The 13,717-nt window shown below is 41.2% G+C and overlaps 1 protein-coding gene across 2 annotated transcripts; it reads right to left on the reverse strand.

The window, feature by feature from the left end:
• Window positions 1-2,322: 2,322 nt before the first annotated feature.
• Window positions 2,323-13,416, reverse strand: MED26 (mediator complex subunit 26). 2 transcript variants are annotated; one of them, XM_070931729.1, is made up of 3 exons: window positions 13,110-13,416; window positions 7,899-7,973; window positions 2,323-5,122 (listed from the first exon to the last, which is right to left on the reverse strand). In XM_070931729.1, the coding sequence occupies exons 1-3, from the start codon at window positions 13,182-13,184 to the stop codon at window positions 3,446-3,448; spliced, it is 1,827 nt and encodes a 608-aa protein (XP_070787830.1). In that variant the 5' UTR covers window positions 13,185-13,416; the 3' UTR covers window positions 2,323-3,445. The 2 variants fall into 2 exon arrangements, with proteins under 2 accessions (XP_070787830.1, XP_070787831.1); XM_070931730.1 differs by lacking the exons at window positions 7,899-7,973; window positions 13,110-13,416 and adding an exon at window positions 7,263-7,324.
• Window positions 13,417-13,717: the final 301 nt, after the last annotated feature.

Genomic DNA, 13,717 nt, shown 5'->3' on the forward strand with positions numbered 1-13,717 from the left:
GGTGAAACTGGCTAGAATAAATCAGACTGGATTTTTGGCTATTCCATTCCAGTTCTGAAGACACATAGGATGGTAAAAAACAACTCTGTGAGGAATAGGGAGGCAGTGACTCTCCAGGTTATTCTCAGCAGCCAGTCAATGATGCGGAATACGGAGAATTGTATCTAAATGTCACAAATTCCCCTCACTAGCAAACATAAAACGCCTCTTACTGTATGAACTAGAACTATATACACTCCCCTGAAACATGTCTGTTTTGGGAAACGCAGTTTTATTTATAGAGACTGCACATCTGTTGCCTAGAACTTGGTATAGCATAGAAAGTTTTTTTTTAAAAAAGACTAATACTGTATATGCTTCCAAACTATCAATTGGAAAAACAAAGTCCAACTAATCCAAAAACAGATCAACACATGCCCTTCCAGATGCATTGGACTGGAACTCCCACAAACGCTGTCATCAGTCATGCTAACTTAAGACCAAGAAGTTACACAGAACGCAACACCAGGCAGAGATTTCAAGCCTTCTGAGCGCCTTCAATCTATGGATGAACGTTTTAAAAAATCTCTTGGGCTGAAGTTCAACATTTGCTTGATCACGTTTTACTAGCTAGCCAAAGGCTAAGTACATAAATTGCTTTTTCTCCTGTCAAAAAACCAAAGATATTGCAAAAACACATCCTGATTGTCATCCAATTAAAGAAGCTATGTGATTAAATATTCAAGGACTATTCACGTAGTCCTTGACTTACAATAGTTCATTTAGGGACCATTCAGTTACAATGGTACTGAAAAAGTGACTTATGATCATTTTTCAGAGTTACCACCTTTGCAGCATCCCCATGGTCATGTAATCAAAATTCAGATGCTTAGCAATAGATTCATATTTATGACCGTTGAAGTTTCCCAGGATCACGTGATCCCCTTTTGCAAACTTCTGACAAGCTAAGTCAATGGGGAAGCCAGATTCACTTAACAACCATGTTAACAACTGCAGTGATTGACTTAACAAATGTGGCAAGGAAGGTCCTAAAATGGGGCAAAGTTCACTTAACAACTGTTTCACTTAGCAACAGAAATATTGGGCTCAATTGTGGTCGTAATTTGAGGACTACCTGTAGTTTAAATCTAAAGGCACACTTTGTTTTGACATTGCAGTGGAAAAGCTATGCCTCTCAAGGTATTACTGGACCAAAACTCTGCCACAATTTCTAGTAACTGGTGATGAGAGCACAGTACAGTGAAGATCTAAAATATAATTAAATTATATAGCACTTTTCATAGACAATTATAAAATACTTTGCAAATTAAAATATAGGTAGTCTTTAACTTACCATAATTGGGCCTAAAACATCCGCTAAGCAATGCAATTGAGTTGTGTCCAATTTTAGAACTTTTAGTATGGCTGTCAAATCAATCACTGGTCATTAAGCCAATCCAGCTTCCTCCATTGTTTGTTTGTTTGTTGGAAGCCCCCTGGGAAGAAGGTTGCAATGGTGATCATGTGACTTCAGACACCAATCCTTGCACCTATGGCCATTGCAGTGTCCCCATGGTCATGTGACCAAAATTCAGGCGTGTTTGCAACTGGCATGTATTTACAACAGATGTAAATGCATGCCAGTTGCCGAAGCGCCTGAATTTTGGTTGTATGACCATGGGGACACTGCAATGGCCATAGGTGCAAGGATTGGTGTCTGAAGTCACTTTTTAAATCACTGTCATAACTATGAACAGTTATTAAATAAATGTTGCAAGTCAAGAACTACCTGTATAAAACAAATTGTTATCTTTAGTTTTCCTGGATATTGTGAGAGATATTTCTAAGCATTGTCTGCAGCTGAGGTTCTTCTGTTGAGGACTGGAGACAATAACCAAACTGGGCATTTGAGTGGAATGTTAGAATCATGCTCAAAAAACATGCAGGACCAGGACAAAGACTAAAGTTGATTTAATTTAAAGGTACACTTAATTGAATCTGAATTAATTAAATGCAATTAATATTACACCCCATATATTTAATAACTCTTCTCTCACTGATACAGTTAACAATTCAGTAGCTCTTTTGAAGAGAGTTCTGGGAGCTGCAGCCAAGGCAGATGTGGGAGGAGAGGATATACAGGGCCCCATGGCCTCAAGTTATGCATCTCTAGTCACAGACTTAATGGGTGCAGAAAACATACATTTTAGAAGTTTAATCTTTTAATTGCCCAACAGGAGACAAGAAGAACTCTGCTTCCACTCGCAACCCCATTTATAAACGCTCATCTATACCTGGCCATTTTTGAAATATTAGAAAGTGACAGTGTATTTTGTGCAAATTTTTTTATTTCCACATTTATATCACAATGTGTCCACTGAAAGGACCAATAGCAAAGTTGCTCCCTTCTGTGCCCAAGAACACAGAAGTCTAGTTACTGTACATTCACTAAGGCTGTTTTTGCAAGTCGCTTTTGTGATGGATATCCATAAGGCAAACAATATCTAAAGGAATGGTAACAAGTATATTTCCAGCATACAAACAGGCTTCTGTCTCCCCCTTCACAGGACATTTACAAACTAGTAGCACCCTCGGTACAAGTTGGAATTTTTTTTTTTTGTTAAACAGAAAAAAAATAAACAAAACAAAAAAACCCACCAATTTTTCCCCCTTGCTTTCCCGTAGAAAATCTGCAGAAAGGGTCAATGTGCGTTAGGCTGGTGGTGCTGCTGCTGGGAGAACTGTGAACACTTTTTTGCAGCATTTCATGGATCTGAATTGAAACTGAAACCAGACTACGCCCTGTGAAAGTCTACCGAATGCTGAGCCGAAGGTGGGCATCTCTCTCTCTCTCTCTCTCTTTCTCTGGCCCTTCCTGCACCGCAGAGCACATATCATTGCAAGTCACATCTCACATCAGGGGGATTTTTGAAGAGAGATGTAACGCAAAGAACTACCTACAGTTTTGCACAGTTCATTTTAAAACATCTCACTGCCATATTATTTCTTTTTAAGAAAATCAAATCAAGACAAATAAATAGACTCAACTACTCTTGTGTTAAATGTTTCATTTCCACAATGACCCACCTGTACCTGCCTGACCTTGGATTTCTGGCATTCACAAATAGCTGGAAACGGTTTTCACCTTTGGAAAACGAACACTTTTGTTTTGCTTTGTTTCTAACAGCTGGCTTGCTAGAGTTCAGAACTCTACTTGTGTTTTTTTTTAATCAAACCTTTTGTTATGCCTCCCTTTGCACTTTTGTTAGTAAACTGGTAGCAGCACTTCACAAAAAAAAAAAAAAATAACAGGAAAGAAGAAACTGCCAGCGTCCAGCTCTCTGATACACCCTCTCTGCTTTGTGAGCCTCTTTCAGCGTGATGGGGGGTAGATGGGGGGATGGCACAGCACCTGCCCACTTTACTAACCTGCCAGTGTAAAAAAAGCATCTTAGCAAAATTGTACTCAGTCTAGGCAGACGTAAGGCAGGATGTTCAGGCGCCCCTCATCCCCATGTGGATCGAGTGATATGCATTGCGTCCAATCATACCAGTTACCCTGTGTATCATAACATCCATTCACGCCAGGCCAGTGTTGGCTGCATATCCTGTCAAGGTCATCCTGTGTCACCTCCCGTGTTACCCCAGGCAAGTCTGCAGGTTTGCTGTGTGGAGCCAGGACATGAGTTTTCCGGGCTTCTCTCCTAGTGCTTTCCTCCTGCTTTAAATATTCAGACATGAAGTAGTGAGCCCCTGGAGTCTGCACCCCTGAGGAGGATAGCAAACTACTCTGCCTGTTTAAATAGGACTGAATTATTTCATTCCGGGACAATTCTTTCCAATTCGTTTGTTCAAAGGGACTCTGCAGAGGTGGCTTCGGCTCCTGCTTATCTGTGCCTGTCCTGTGCTGCTCAGCAAGAGCAGGAAGATCCACCTGCAAAGAGTCCCTCTGTGCTAATGTCTTGATCTCGCCCGTCATGGGGTCAAAAGTCAGTCGCCGCTCTTTTTTTAACCGTACAGGCTTGACCCCGCCTTCCATCAGCTGCCCGTCCAAGTTGACCGCGTGGTCTTTGGGCCGATACTTTTTCTTCTTCTTGCTGTCAGACCCTGAGGCAGCACTGTCACTGTCCATCCTTGAAGCATCTGGGGATAAGTCAACCAAGGGTGCCAAAGACTCTACTGAATGGGAGCCTGCTCCACTGCCGGGAGAGGCTCCTGCGCTGAGCTGAAGCTGGCCCTCGGGCACTCTTGGCTGCTCCTGATCATGAAGGGATGCTTCAGGGTCCACTTGATGAGATGCTTCCAGTCTCTTTGCTAGTGCTGGCTGTGGTGACAGCTGTACTAGAGAGGGGGGAGGTGGCGATAAGGGCACTGGAACATCCAGAAGAGGGGGCCGTGGGCATGGGGCAAGCGTCAAATTCTTGGGGGAGTACGTGGTATGTTGCCGAGCAAATGTTTCCAGCCTGACATTCCTGGGACTGAATGAGGAGCAACGGGGACTCCTAGGTTGGTTGGCAGCAGCTTCCTCTGCTTTGTCATGCTGCTGCTGCTGCAGCACTGCTGTTTTCAGCAGTAAGGATGTCCCGGAAGTTTTGAAGAGTCCTGGAGAGCTGGTGTGAGGCCGCACTGCATTGATGGGGATCTTGCTGGGCTTGTCATTTTCACTCACCTCATCCCTGTTGCCTTCTGGCCCTGGGAGAAGACTCACATCTGGAGGGCTAGGAAAGCTCTCTGGGCTTCCACCAATCCCATTGGTGGGAGGCGGAGAAGAGTTTTGTAATACTTCATAACTGGCTTTGGAAACTTTTGGCATCGGCAGAGGAAGACCATCCTTGGGTTCACCTTGCCTCTTCCGGTTCCCTGGCTTTGGAGAGTGCAGCTTTTGGACATCATTTCTATTCTTCACATCTTGAATGGGTTTAGATCCAATCACAGCCCCAGGAGAAGTTTCCACTCGGCAGTTGTGAGCCCCACCGTTGGCTGATCCAGGTGGATTTGGCAATCCTCTCAAGGTGGCTTCATTCTGTGAAACAGGCTCAATCAGCTTCTGCCAATTCCGCAACAGTTTTTTGGCCCGTTTAGCAAGCTCCTCATTCTTGGTTTTCTTCCTCACGTCATTGATGAGCTTCCCCAGCCGTGTTTCCTAAGGTTTTTTTTTTTTAAAAAAAAGAACAACACAAAGAGGATTATTTTAAAAGACACCTCATCAAATATCATTAATGGAGAAACTTCTTTTGTTCTCTCCATGGGTAGTTCTGACAAAGCCCAGAAGAGGATAAGGAGTATAGGGCAATTCAATAGCTGACTTTGAGTCTCGTTTCTTAATCAGTCAGAAAAGTGAGAAAAGTACAATTAAGGAGCAAGGAGCTTGTGAGGTGGAAAATTATCCAGAAAACTTTCTTTGATTACATATTTTCCTAAAAAATTGTTTCTATTTTGAGAAATGGCTCCTTTTGCTAAAGTTAATTTGTAATCTGCAAAATATAAATCAAATAAGGCGGCTATATTTTGATAAAAATCTAATCGATTATAGCATCAAATTGTGTTTTTCACATGATTCAAATATGCTAAAATAAGAACATTAGAACAATTTTAATACTTTAACCACTAGTGTCATATAATGATTACGGTGTTGGGCTAGAGTAGAGACTCAGCTTCCAATCTACCCACAACTACAGAAGGTCTCTGAGTGACTTTAAGCTAGTCGCTCACTCTCAGTCCAGCCTACTTCAAAAAGCTACCGTATCATTATGGGGAAAAAACAGAGCCATTACTAGATGCAGCGCACTATGGGCTTTTAAATCAAATAAATGATCATCTTCCTAAAACTTCAATCAATACAAAGCCACTGTTGTATTTTCAAAAATATACATTAAACCCAAATAAATATTTGGATTTATTTAAATACATTCTTAACATTTATAATATCAATGCTACAATAAGTGCATTTTTCAAATACTTTGACTTATTTAATATTACACTGAAAAAATACTTTGTGTAGCATTTGAGTCAAACCTATGTTTAAGGAAGTAAAAAATCAAATTGGTAGGTAAAGCAGAACGTTCTCTGGTTAATTTTTTTCTATAATCATATCAAACATGAGTATGTACAAAAATCTAGTGTTGCAGAATATCCTTATAAAGACCAACTCCATCCAAATATATAATGAAATGGCAGAATAAATCAAGCTGGTACCATTGTAAGTGAATCAAAGTCAACAAAGGAAATGCAAGCCATTCTTGCACTTAATAAGGTAGGCCAAGCAGAGAATCATCTCAACTGCAAATGAAATTTATAGCATCAACCAGTTATGAATTACTCTCTCTTTCTGACTGATGCTGGCAGAGAAAGCTGTGGGCAGCTTCCATGGAATTCCACAAGCTACAGCAATAGGTGAGCTGTTAACAAGTTCAGGCAAGCTGTCAATACTCATTCTTTATATGAGTCAATTTTTTTTTATCACAAGGAAAGTTTAAAATTCATGAACTGCCACAAAATTTGGACATTTTATAATAGGTGACTTTATCTAGTTCACTAAGGTTCAAAGTGACCTATTTGCAAATGTTCACAAAAATTAACTGCAAAAGCTTGATGTGAATCTGCCCTTGCTTGTTGCATTTCCTTTAAATGACTCTGATCAAGTTCCATTTGGTTATGATAATAACTTTGGCCAAAATATGTCAGGTAAAGGACTTAAGTGTCTGTCTTCTCAGAGGACCGAATCTTAGCAGGCAAGAAGTGAAAGCGGTGCTTTATTATTATTTTTTTGTGAAGCCGTATGCTTAAATCATGTTTATTATTCTTAGTCTTGTTTATATTATTCTTATTTCTACTTGTTTTCATGCATTTGCTTATATTAAATCAGGCTGGGGAGTTTCCAAAGCCTTGAATAATTAAAAATATTTACAGTACGTTCCAAGCACATCCTGGTAAGTTCCTAGCACATTTGTCTAGCTTAAAAGGCTCACATCTTTATCAACCATAATAATTCACTGCTTGGGTGTCCTTCTCTCCTTTAATCAACAGATGGATAGAGGAAGGTGAAAAAAAAAAGCCACGCGATCAAAAAAAGTCAGTTCTGCCTTATTCAGTATGACATATACACTTCCGGTCGGAGGACATTATAAAATTCTGAAACTGAAAAATAGTACACACATATAAAAAAAGGTTTACGGGAATTACAAGAAATAGTGGTAGCTGGTTTAAATCTGCTGGGCTTGTCTTCTTGTCAAGAAAAAGAATCTAAAAATTCAATTATTTCAAGAAAGAAGAAGTAAAACCACCATAATTCTTGGATGAACAGCTTCCTCTGCCCTCCCATGGTGGAGGTGACATTAAGGATGACTTCAGAATGTCAGTCAAAATAGAGACTGGGAATGTAAGATTGTATGATTGCTGGGACACCTGAAGCTTTTTTGGCCTTCACAGACAGACCAGTAAAATCCTGTTGTTTGCTGCTTTTCTTGTGTCAAAACAGTGAGAGCACATTTCTCTCAATCACAAAGTATTAGTCAAGCCTAACAAGAAGTTGAATGTAAGTATTCAGACTGGAATAAGCTAGGTGATACATATAACTCCTCCTCCTCCTCCTTCTTGTGCCAAAGCAGTCATCGGATGTTGGTGATCATGTTGGCAATCCTATTTTTATCAACAGTTGCACAAAAAAGTGGTGTTGAGTTTTGTCCAAACCAGTCCCTTATATTTTGAAGCCATGATGTTCTTCTGCCTGGACCTTGTTTGCCTTCAATCTTTCCTTGGAGGATTAAGTGAAGTATTTTTCCCGGTGTCACATCACATGTCCTCCTACATCCTCCTATAACTCCTCCTACAACTTTAAATACCATGCCTACTTTTGGTATTTTCTAGTATTCTATGCTTTTTTTCTTATCGGCAAAAGAATACTTGCTGTAGGAACAAACCTCAAGTGCCTCTTTGGTGATGGGGTATTTCTCCAAGCTGGAGATCACTTCCAGTACTGCCACCATGTTATGTATCTGTGGAGAAAAATCAACAGAAAGTAAGTATCCTTTTATAGAAAAGCTTATGCTTCAGCTACACCATGTTATGTCACACTGGACAGTAGAGCTGCCTATGTCAGTGGACTCCCTGGAATTCCCTACATGAGATTTGAAATAATTGAAGCAGGTAGTGTCAAAAGATGATGCTTTTTCTGCTGAAAATATATTTGCCTAGAACTCTTCTTTTCTGCTTGGGGTTGCCTACTTTTTTATGGTAAGTGAAAACATTTCTAATTCTCTGGGTTTCTTCGGTGTCACCTGTAGACAGATGACTTAAATAGATTGTTTCCAGTATACTGCATCTCATTTTATTCGGATACTCTAAAATTTATTATTGCCAGAATTGGGATTTTATTCTCAATCTTAGTTATATAAAGCAGCTTAATTGTTCTACGTGAAGAATGGCTTGAAGGGGTGTCCAATAAATAAAACACATAACTAGATTTGCCATAAATAAGATGTCCTTGCTCCACAGCATTGGCTCCAAAATTAAGGTGATTATGATCATTTCCCTGGACATACCAGATGCCGTAACACCAGCTCAGTGACCTACATTATGAAGCTGTACCTTCTTAACTTTACATGCCATTATCAGGACAAGTTCATACACACATATGTAACGAAACACATTTCCACATTTCCATTATTTTTCTCTTCTTCCTCATGACATGCAACACAAATCTGCAGTGGATACTCTCCCCACTGATAGTAGCAATCCCCAGGAGTGAAGCAGTAAATTTGCAGCATTTTTAAAAAATGAGTGTTCAACTATTCTGTCCCTTACTGTATAAAACGTTTATGAAAAAGACCGCTAAGGAAGAGAATATTGCAAAGTTACCAACAGAAAAAGTAAATTAAATGAATTAATAATCTATGGCTGGCAATAGTGAGGCACTTTTATTAAGACCAACTAAAAAGACCTAAGTTCATCAGTAACTCACATTTTTTATAAATAATTCTCCTACTGTAGTATATAAAGATTGGAGGTATCTTGGAGATTGTATAGTCCAACCTAGTGCCCAGTAAAAGAAAACCACACAATTCTTTTAAATTTATTTACTAAACTGTTGCCTATGAAGTATTGGTTCTACTGTACATAGCACTAAGGCAGAAAACATAAACGAGAGTCTGAACTAAACTACTTATTTTTTAAAAAATATTTATACATCATCTATTTTATAAAAATGTGGTTTAAAATTTAAAAAGGAGAAATAATCAGCTGAGAATGAGGCTGACTAGGAAAAGACAAGGAAATAAATGTGTTTTAACATAATTATTCTGCTTTATTTAGTGAGGCTGGGGTCATCTCAATCCACCATAAAACAGCTGCAAGATACCACTTCAAACAGCCTGGAGGCAAAAGTTACCACATAGGGACAAAAGGTGTGTCTAGACCAGGGGTGCTTAAATCTGGCCCATGGAGATAGCAAAGGGTCAGCCTGCAGTGCCTCTGGCAGCCAAAACGCCGCCCCCCCCCCCCGCACCCCGTTTTGGCCAGCAAAGTGCTTCAGGAGGCCGTGCAGGCCGAAAACGGAGTGCAGCGCAGCCGCACATGGCCCCCATGTCCTGTTTTGGCCAGCAGAGTGCTAGAGGCCGTCCAAGCCAAAAACGGGGCATGGCACAGTCGCACTCGCCCCCAAGCCCTGTTTTGGCTGGCAAAGTGCTGCAGGAGGCCGTCAAGGCTCAAAATGGGGCACAGGGGGCCACGTGCGCCCCCCATGCCCGGTTTTGACCGGCAAGGTGCTGCAGGAGGTGTCCATCCCATTACACCCCTCCCCAAGGAGAATGCTAATACAGCCCTCAAAGAAATCCAGTTTGACAGCCATGGTCTAGACAGACACACAATACTTCCCACAATAGCAAAGTCATATTAACCTAGGCAACAAATAAAAATCAGTATAGCATTTAAGGTATTCTCAGAAGAGGACTGAGAAAAATCAGGTTTACAAGTAATCCTCCACTTACAACCACAATTGAGACCAATATTTCTGTTGTTAGATAAGATATTGGTTAAGTGAGTGTTGCCCCATTTTATGACCTTTCTTTCCATAGATGTTAAGTGTAACTACAGCTGTTAAGTTAGTAACAATGTTGTGAAGTGACTGTGGCTTTTTCACTGACTTTGTTAGAAAGTGATCACATGATCCCGGGACGCTGCAACCATCATAAATAAGCGTCAGTTGCCAGGCATCTAAATTTTGATCTAATAACCATGGGGAATGCTGCAATGGTTGTAAGTGCGAAAAATTGTCATAACTCACTTTTTTCAGTGCCATTGTAACTTTGAATGGTCACTACATGATCTAGTGTAAGTTTTTTTTTTTTTTTTTGCTTTAATTTATATGCCACCCTTCTCCGGAGACTCAGGGTGGCTTACAATGCGTTAAGCAATAGCCTTCATACTTTTGTATATTTATACAAAGTCAGCTTATTGCCCCCACAATCTGGGTCCTCATTTTACCTTTTGAAAGGATGGAAGGCTGAGTCAACCTTGAGGACTACCCGTAGTTCTGTCCATGAAATGACCATGAAAGCTCATTGAGTGATTTTGGCCTGTCACTCTCTCTCAATGCAGCTAACTCATAGGGGTGTTGTAATAAGGAAAAGAACCTGGAGGGAGCACTATGTATGCTACCCTGTTTCCCCCAAAATAAGACATCCCCTGATAATAAGCCCAATCGGGCTTTTGAGCGCATGGCAATAAGGCCAAGTGCTTATTTCAGGGTTCAAAAAAATATAAGACAGGGTCTTATTTTGGGGAAACACGGTATGTGTGCTCTACATTATGAAATAGTCACTTTATATCAGGGTAAAGATACATGGCATGTAAACAATCCTGTTGTAGAAGAGCCAATTGACTCTTGCAGGTTTCCCTTAAGCTTTCATTCTGAGGAACAGTGTAGCATAAATTAAAACAAGTCAATAAACAGTCCTACATTTGAAAGAAAAAAATGGCATAACTTCCTGATGTATCTTAAGAATACATACATCTGATAAAGCATATACTATCCTCCAAACATTTGAAGGATAAGTCACATACTTAAAATAAGAAACCAAAACATACATAAACATGCAAATATATTCAGACTTTCTCGAAAGAAGGAAAGCTTAAGGGAAGCCTGCAAGAGTCAATTGGCTCTTCCACAACAGGACTGTTTACATGCCATGTATCTTTACCCTGATATAAAGTGACTATTTCCATAAATGTAGTGCGCAGTAGAGAAAAGCACATCCAGACTATCTTTTTTACTTACTCACAGTGATATAAAAGAACTCATAAACACAGCCTCTCTACTTATGGTAGCTGAAGGAACAACTGCCAAAGAAGAGTGAGTAGTAACGCAAGGGCCTGATTTGAAATATGGCAAATGATAAACTCCCAAGAATTCTTAACAAAGGCCAGCACAGTGGTTTTAGTTCAGCTTAATATAATTGTCAGTATAAATGTTATGCCTAACAAATTTTGAGAATAATTTGTTTCTTTAGCTTTCATATATATGGGATTTTTATTTGGGATGTTTCCATGCAGATAAACATAATTTTATGCACTTTCCATTGGGCCTCATTTAAAATAAGCAAATTATATACATGATATACCAGATGAGTAATTTACAACAGTTACTGTAGTTACTCACTAGAGCTACTACACTATCGGACAAAATGTTTTAAGTAAAAGGTAACATTTTTTATTTTCGTAGAAGGTATAATAAATAAAAATAAACTCTTTATAAGAAGTTTATATTGAATAAGAAGTCCAAAGATTCAGGATAACTACACTTTGCTTAAATAATATCCATCTCACCCCTCAAAAACAGGCTTATAAGAGCAGCATAGAAAGGAATAGTTGCAGGAAATACAGGCTGGGTGTGGAGGAATTAGGAGATGCCGCAAGCTGAAGTAATAAATAATTTTATAAATTTCAAAGGAGTACAGCTCAGTACCCTGCTTTACAAATACCGAAGACCCTGTCTTATATTTTTTCGAACCCTGAAATAAGCGCTTGGCCTTATTGCCATGCTCTCAAAAGCCCAATTGGGCTTATTATCAGGGGATGTCTTATTTTGGGGGAAACAGGGTATATTGGGACTTGAAGAACTAGAACAAAAATGCAGTAAAATTTCCCTGCTCAGACCCATAGAATATGATTGTACAAAGTGGATTCACACATACCTAACACAGGAAGATTAGGGACAATACACAAAAGCAAAGCAAGGCAAGGCAAGGCAAAGAAAAGATGCTCTTATATTAGTACAGAACGCATAGATGCTTTGAGAAAGAGGTAAAATGAAGTATTTCAAGAAGCCCTTAAAACAGAAAATATTAGCCCAAACCATCACAAGCCACCCTCCTCAGCTACAGCAATTAAATACCAAATTCTTGCTCACTGGCAGACCATCATTGTCTAGCTCTGAGCCATGCTACACAAGTTATGCTATTCTGAAGAAGCAAAAAAGCGGAGGGAAAAATGGTGTCAGACAGAAAACACTATATGTTTGGGTAACTGGGGAAAGAGAACGAGAGTACAGTTAATGATCAGCAAAGGACTAAAAATAAGCTTCAGGCACCATTAATTATTGGGCATTACAGAATACAGTTCGGAAGATTATAAAAGAGACTCTAGAAGGGGACTATAGACAAGAAGCTAGGTCAATCTTTTTCTCGCAGTGCCTACTTTTTGGCAAAATATGGAAGAGGAGGGGGAGGGGGAATTGCTCCAGTAGCCTGGCAAATGGAGGAACACAGAGAGAAGCCAACAAGAGGGTAGAGCTTTTAGAACCAAAACCTTCCTGCCACCATCCCTAGCAGAAGTATAACTGGTTTAGATAAAGAAATCTATCAACTGACTGTCTCTCTCAGACCCCCACAATCTAACTACAGGGATCCTACTACCCCTAAGCAGGATAAAAGATGGTTCTCATTCTCCCTAATCCTTGACCAAGACCTCTAGAGCCGGCTGCCCTACACATGTGGTGGACTACAATCCACCATACTTAAAAGTCAGCATGGTTAATGTCACCTGGGACTAACAGGGACTGTGGAGTAACAGAAAAACAGACAAGTAGTTTGAGACAAGCTGCTCATTCCCTGCTGGACATATCACGCTTTACTCACATTGCTGTTGGGGTCGATGGCCTGCAGCAGCCGGTCCCTGATCTGCTGCGGGGACGGTCCCGGAGCCGCTGTCATTGCCTCCCTGGGGGAGGAAGAGCCCCGGGCCCAGCAGATTGGGGGCGAGAGGAGGCCCCACCGTCCTCCCCTCCTCCCTCCCTCTCTTTCTCACTCGCCGGCCTCGCCGCGGGGCAACTGGAGCCGCATGTTCCGCCGGGCTCAAGCGCCCCACCGGTCAGGGGGAGGAAGGCTATCACGACTGCTCGAGAAGAACGGGAAGAAAATAGCCTCGCCCGACTCGTCCTAGACCCACCGGGGCCGCCGCTCGGCTCCGCTCGGCTCCACCGAGGAGACGGAGGAGGAGGCCGAGCTCAACTGTGGGCAGGAGCCAGCCCCGCGCAGTGCATCCTGGGACACGCCCGACGCTGACGGCGCCCGACGCACAGACGCAGAACGTCGCGTCTGTGACGTCACGACGCAGGGCGTCGGGTACTCCCGCCAAGAGAATTGATTTGCTTGGGGGTGGGGGTTGGGGTGCGGGGGGGGGCGGGGAGGAAGGGTGAGAACTCGGCATTCTGTTCGTTCAGTGCGTGAGTCCGCGATTGGCACTC

This window comes from Pituophis catenifer, unplaced genomic scaffold (genome assembly GCF_029215685.1).
Source record: "Pituophis catenifer annectens isolate HBS135680 unplaced genomic scaffold, rPitCat1.0.hap2 SCAF_1, whole genome shotgun sequence".
NCBI lineage: Eukaryota > Metazoa > Chordata > Lepidosauria > Squamata > Colubridae > Pituophis > Pituophis catenifer.

What these genes read in the sequence shown, in the direction of transcription:
- MED26 (XM_070931729.1), bottom strand. Translation starts at nt 13,184, where the DNA reads ATGACAGCGGCTCCGGGACCGTCCCCGCAGCAGATCAGGGACCGGCTG. An exon ending in CCATCGACCCCAACAGCAAT is followed by an intron (nt 7,974 to 13,109) that starts GTGAGTAAAGCG and finishes TTTTCTCCACAG; the next exon opens with ATACATAACATGGTGGCAGT. An exon ending in TCACCAAAGAGGCACTTGAG is followed by an intron (nt 5,123 to 7,898) that starts GTTTGTTCCTAC and finishes AAAAAACCTTAG; the next exon opens with GAAACACGGCTGGGGAAGCT.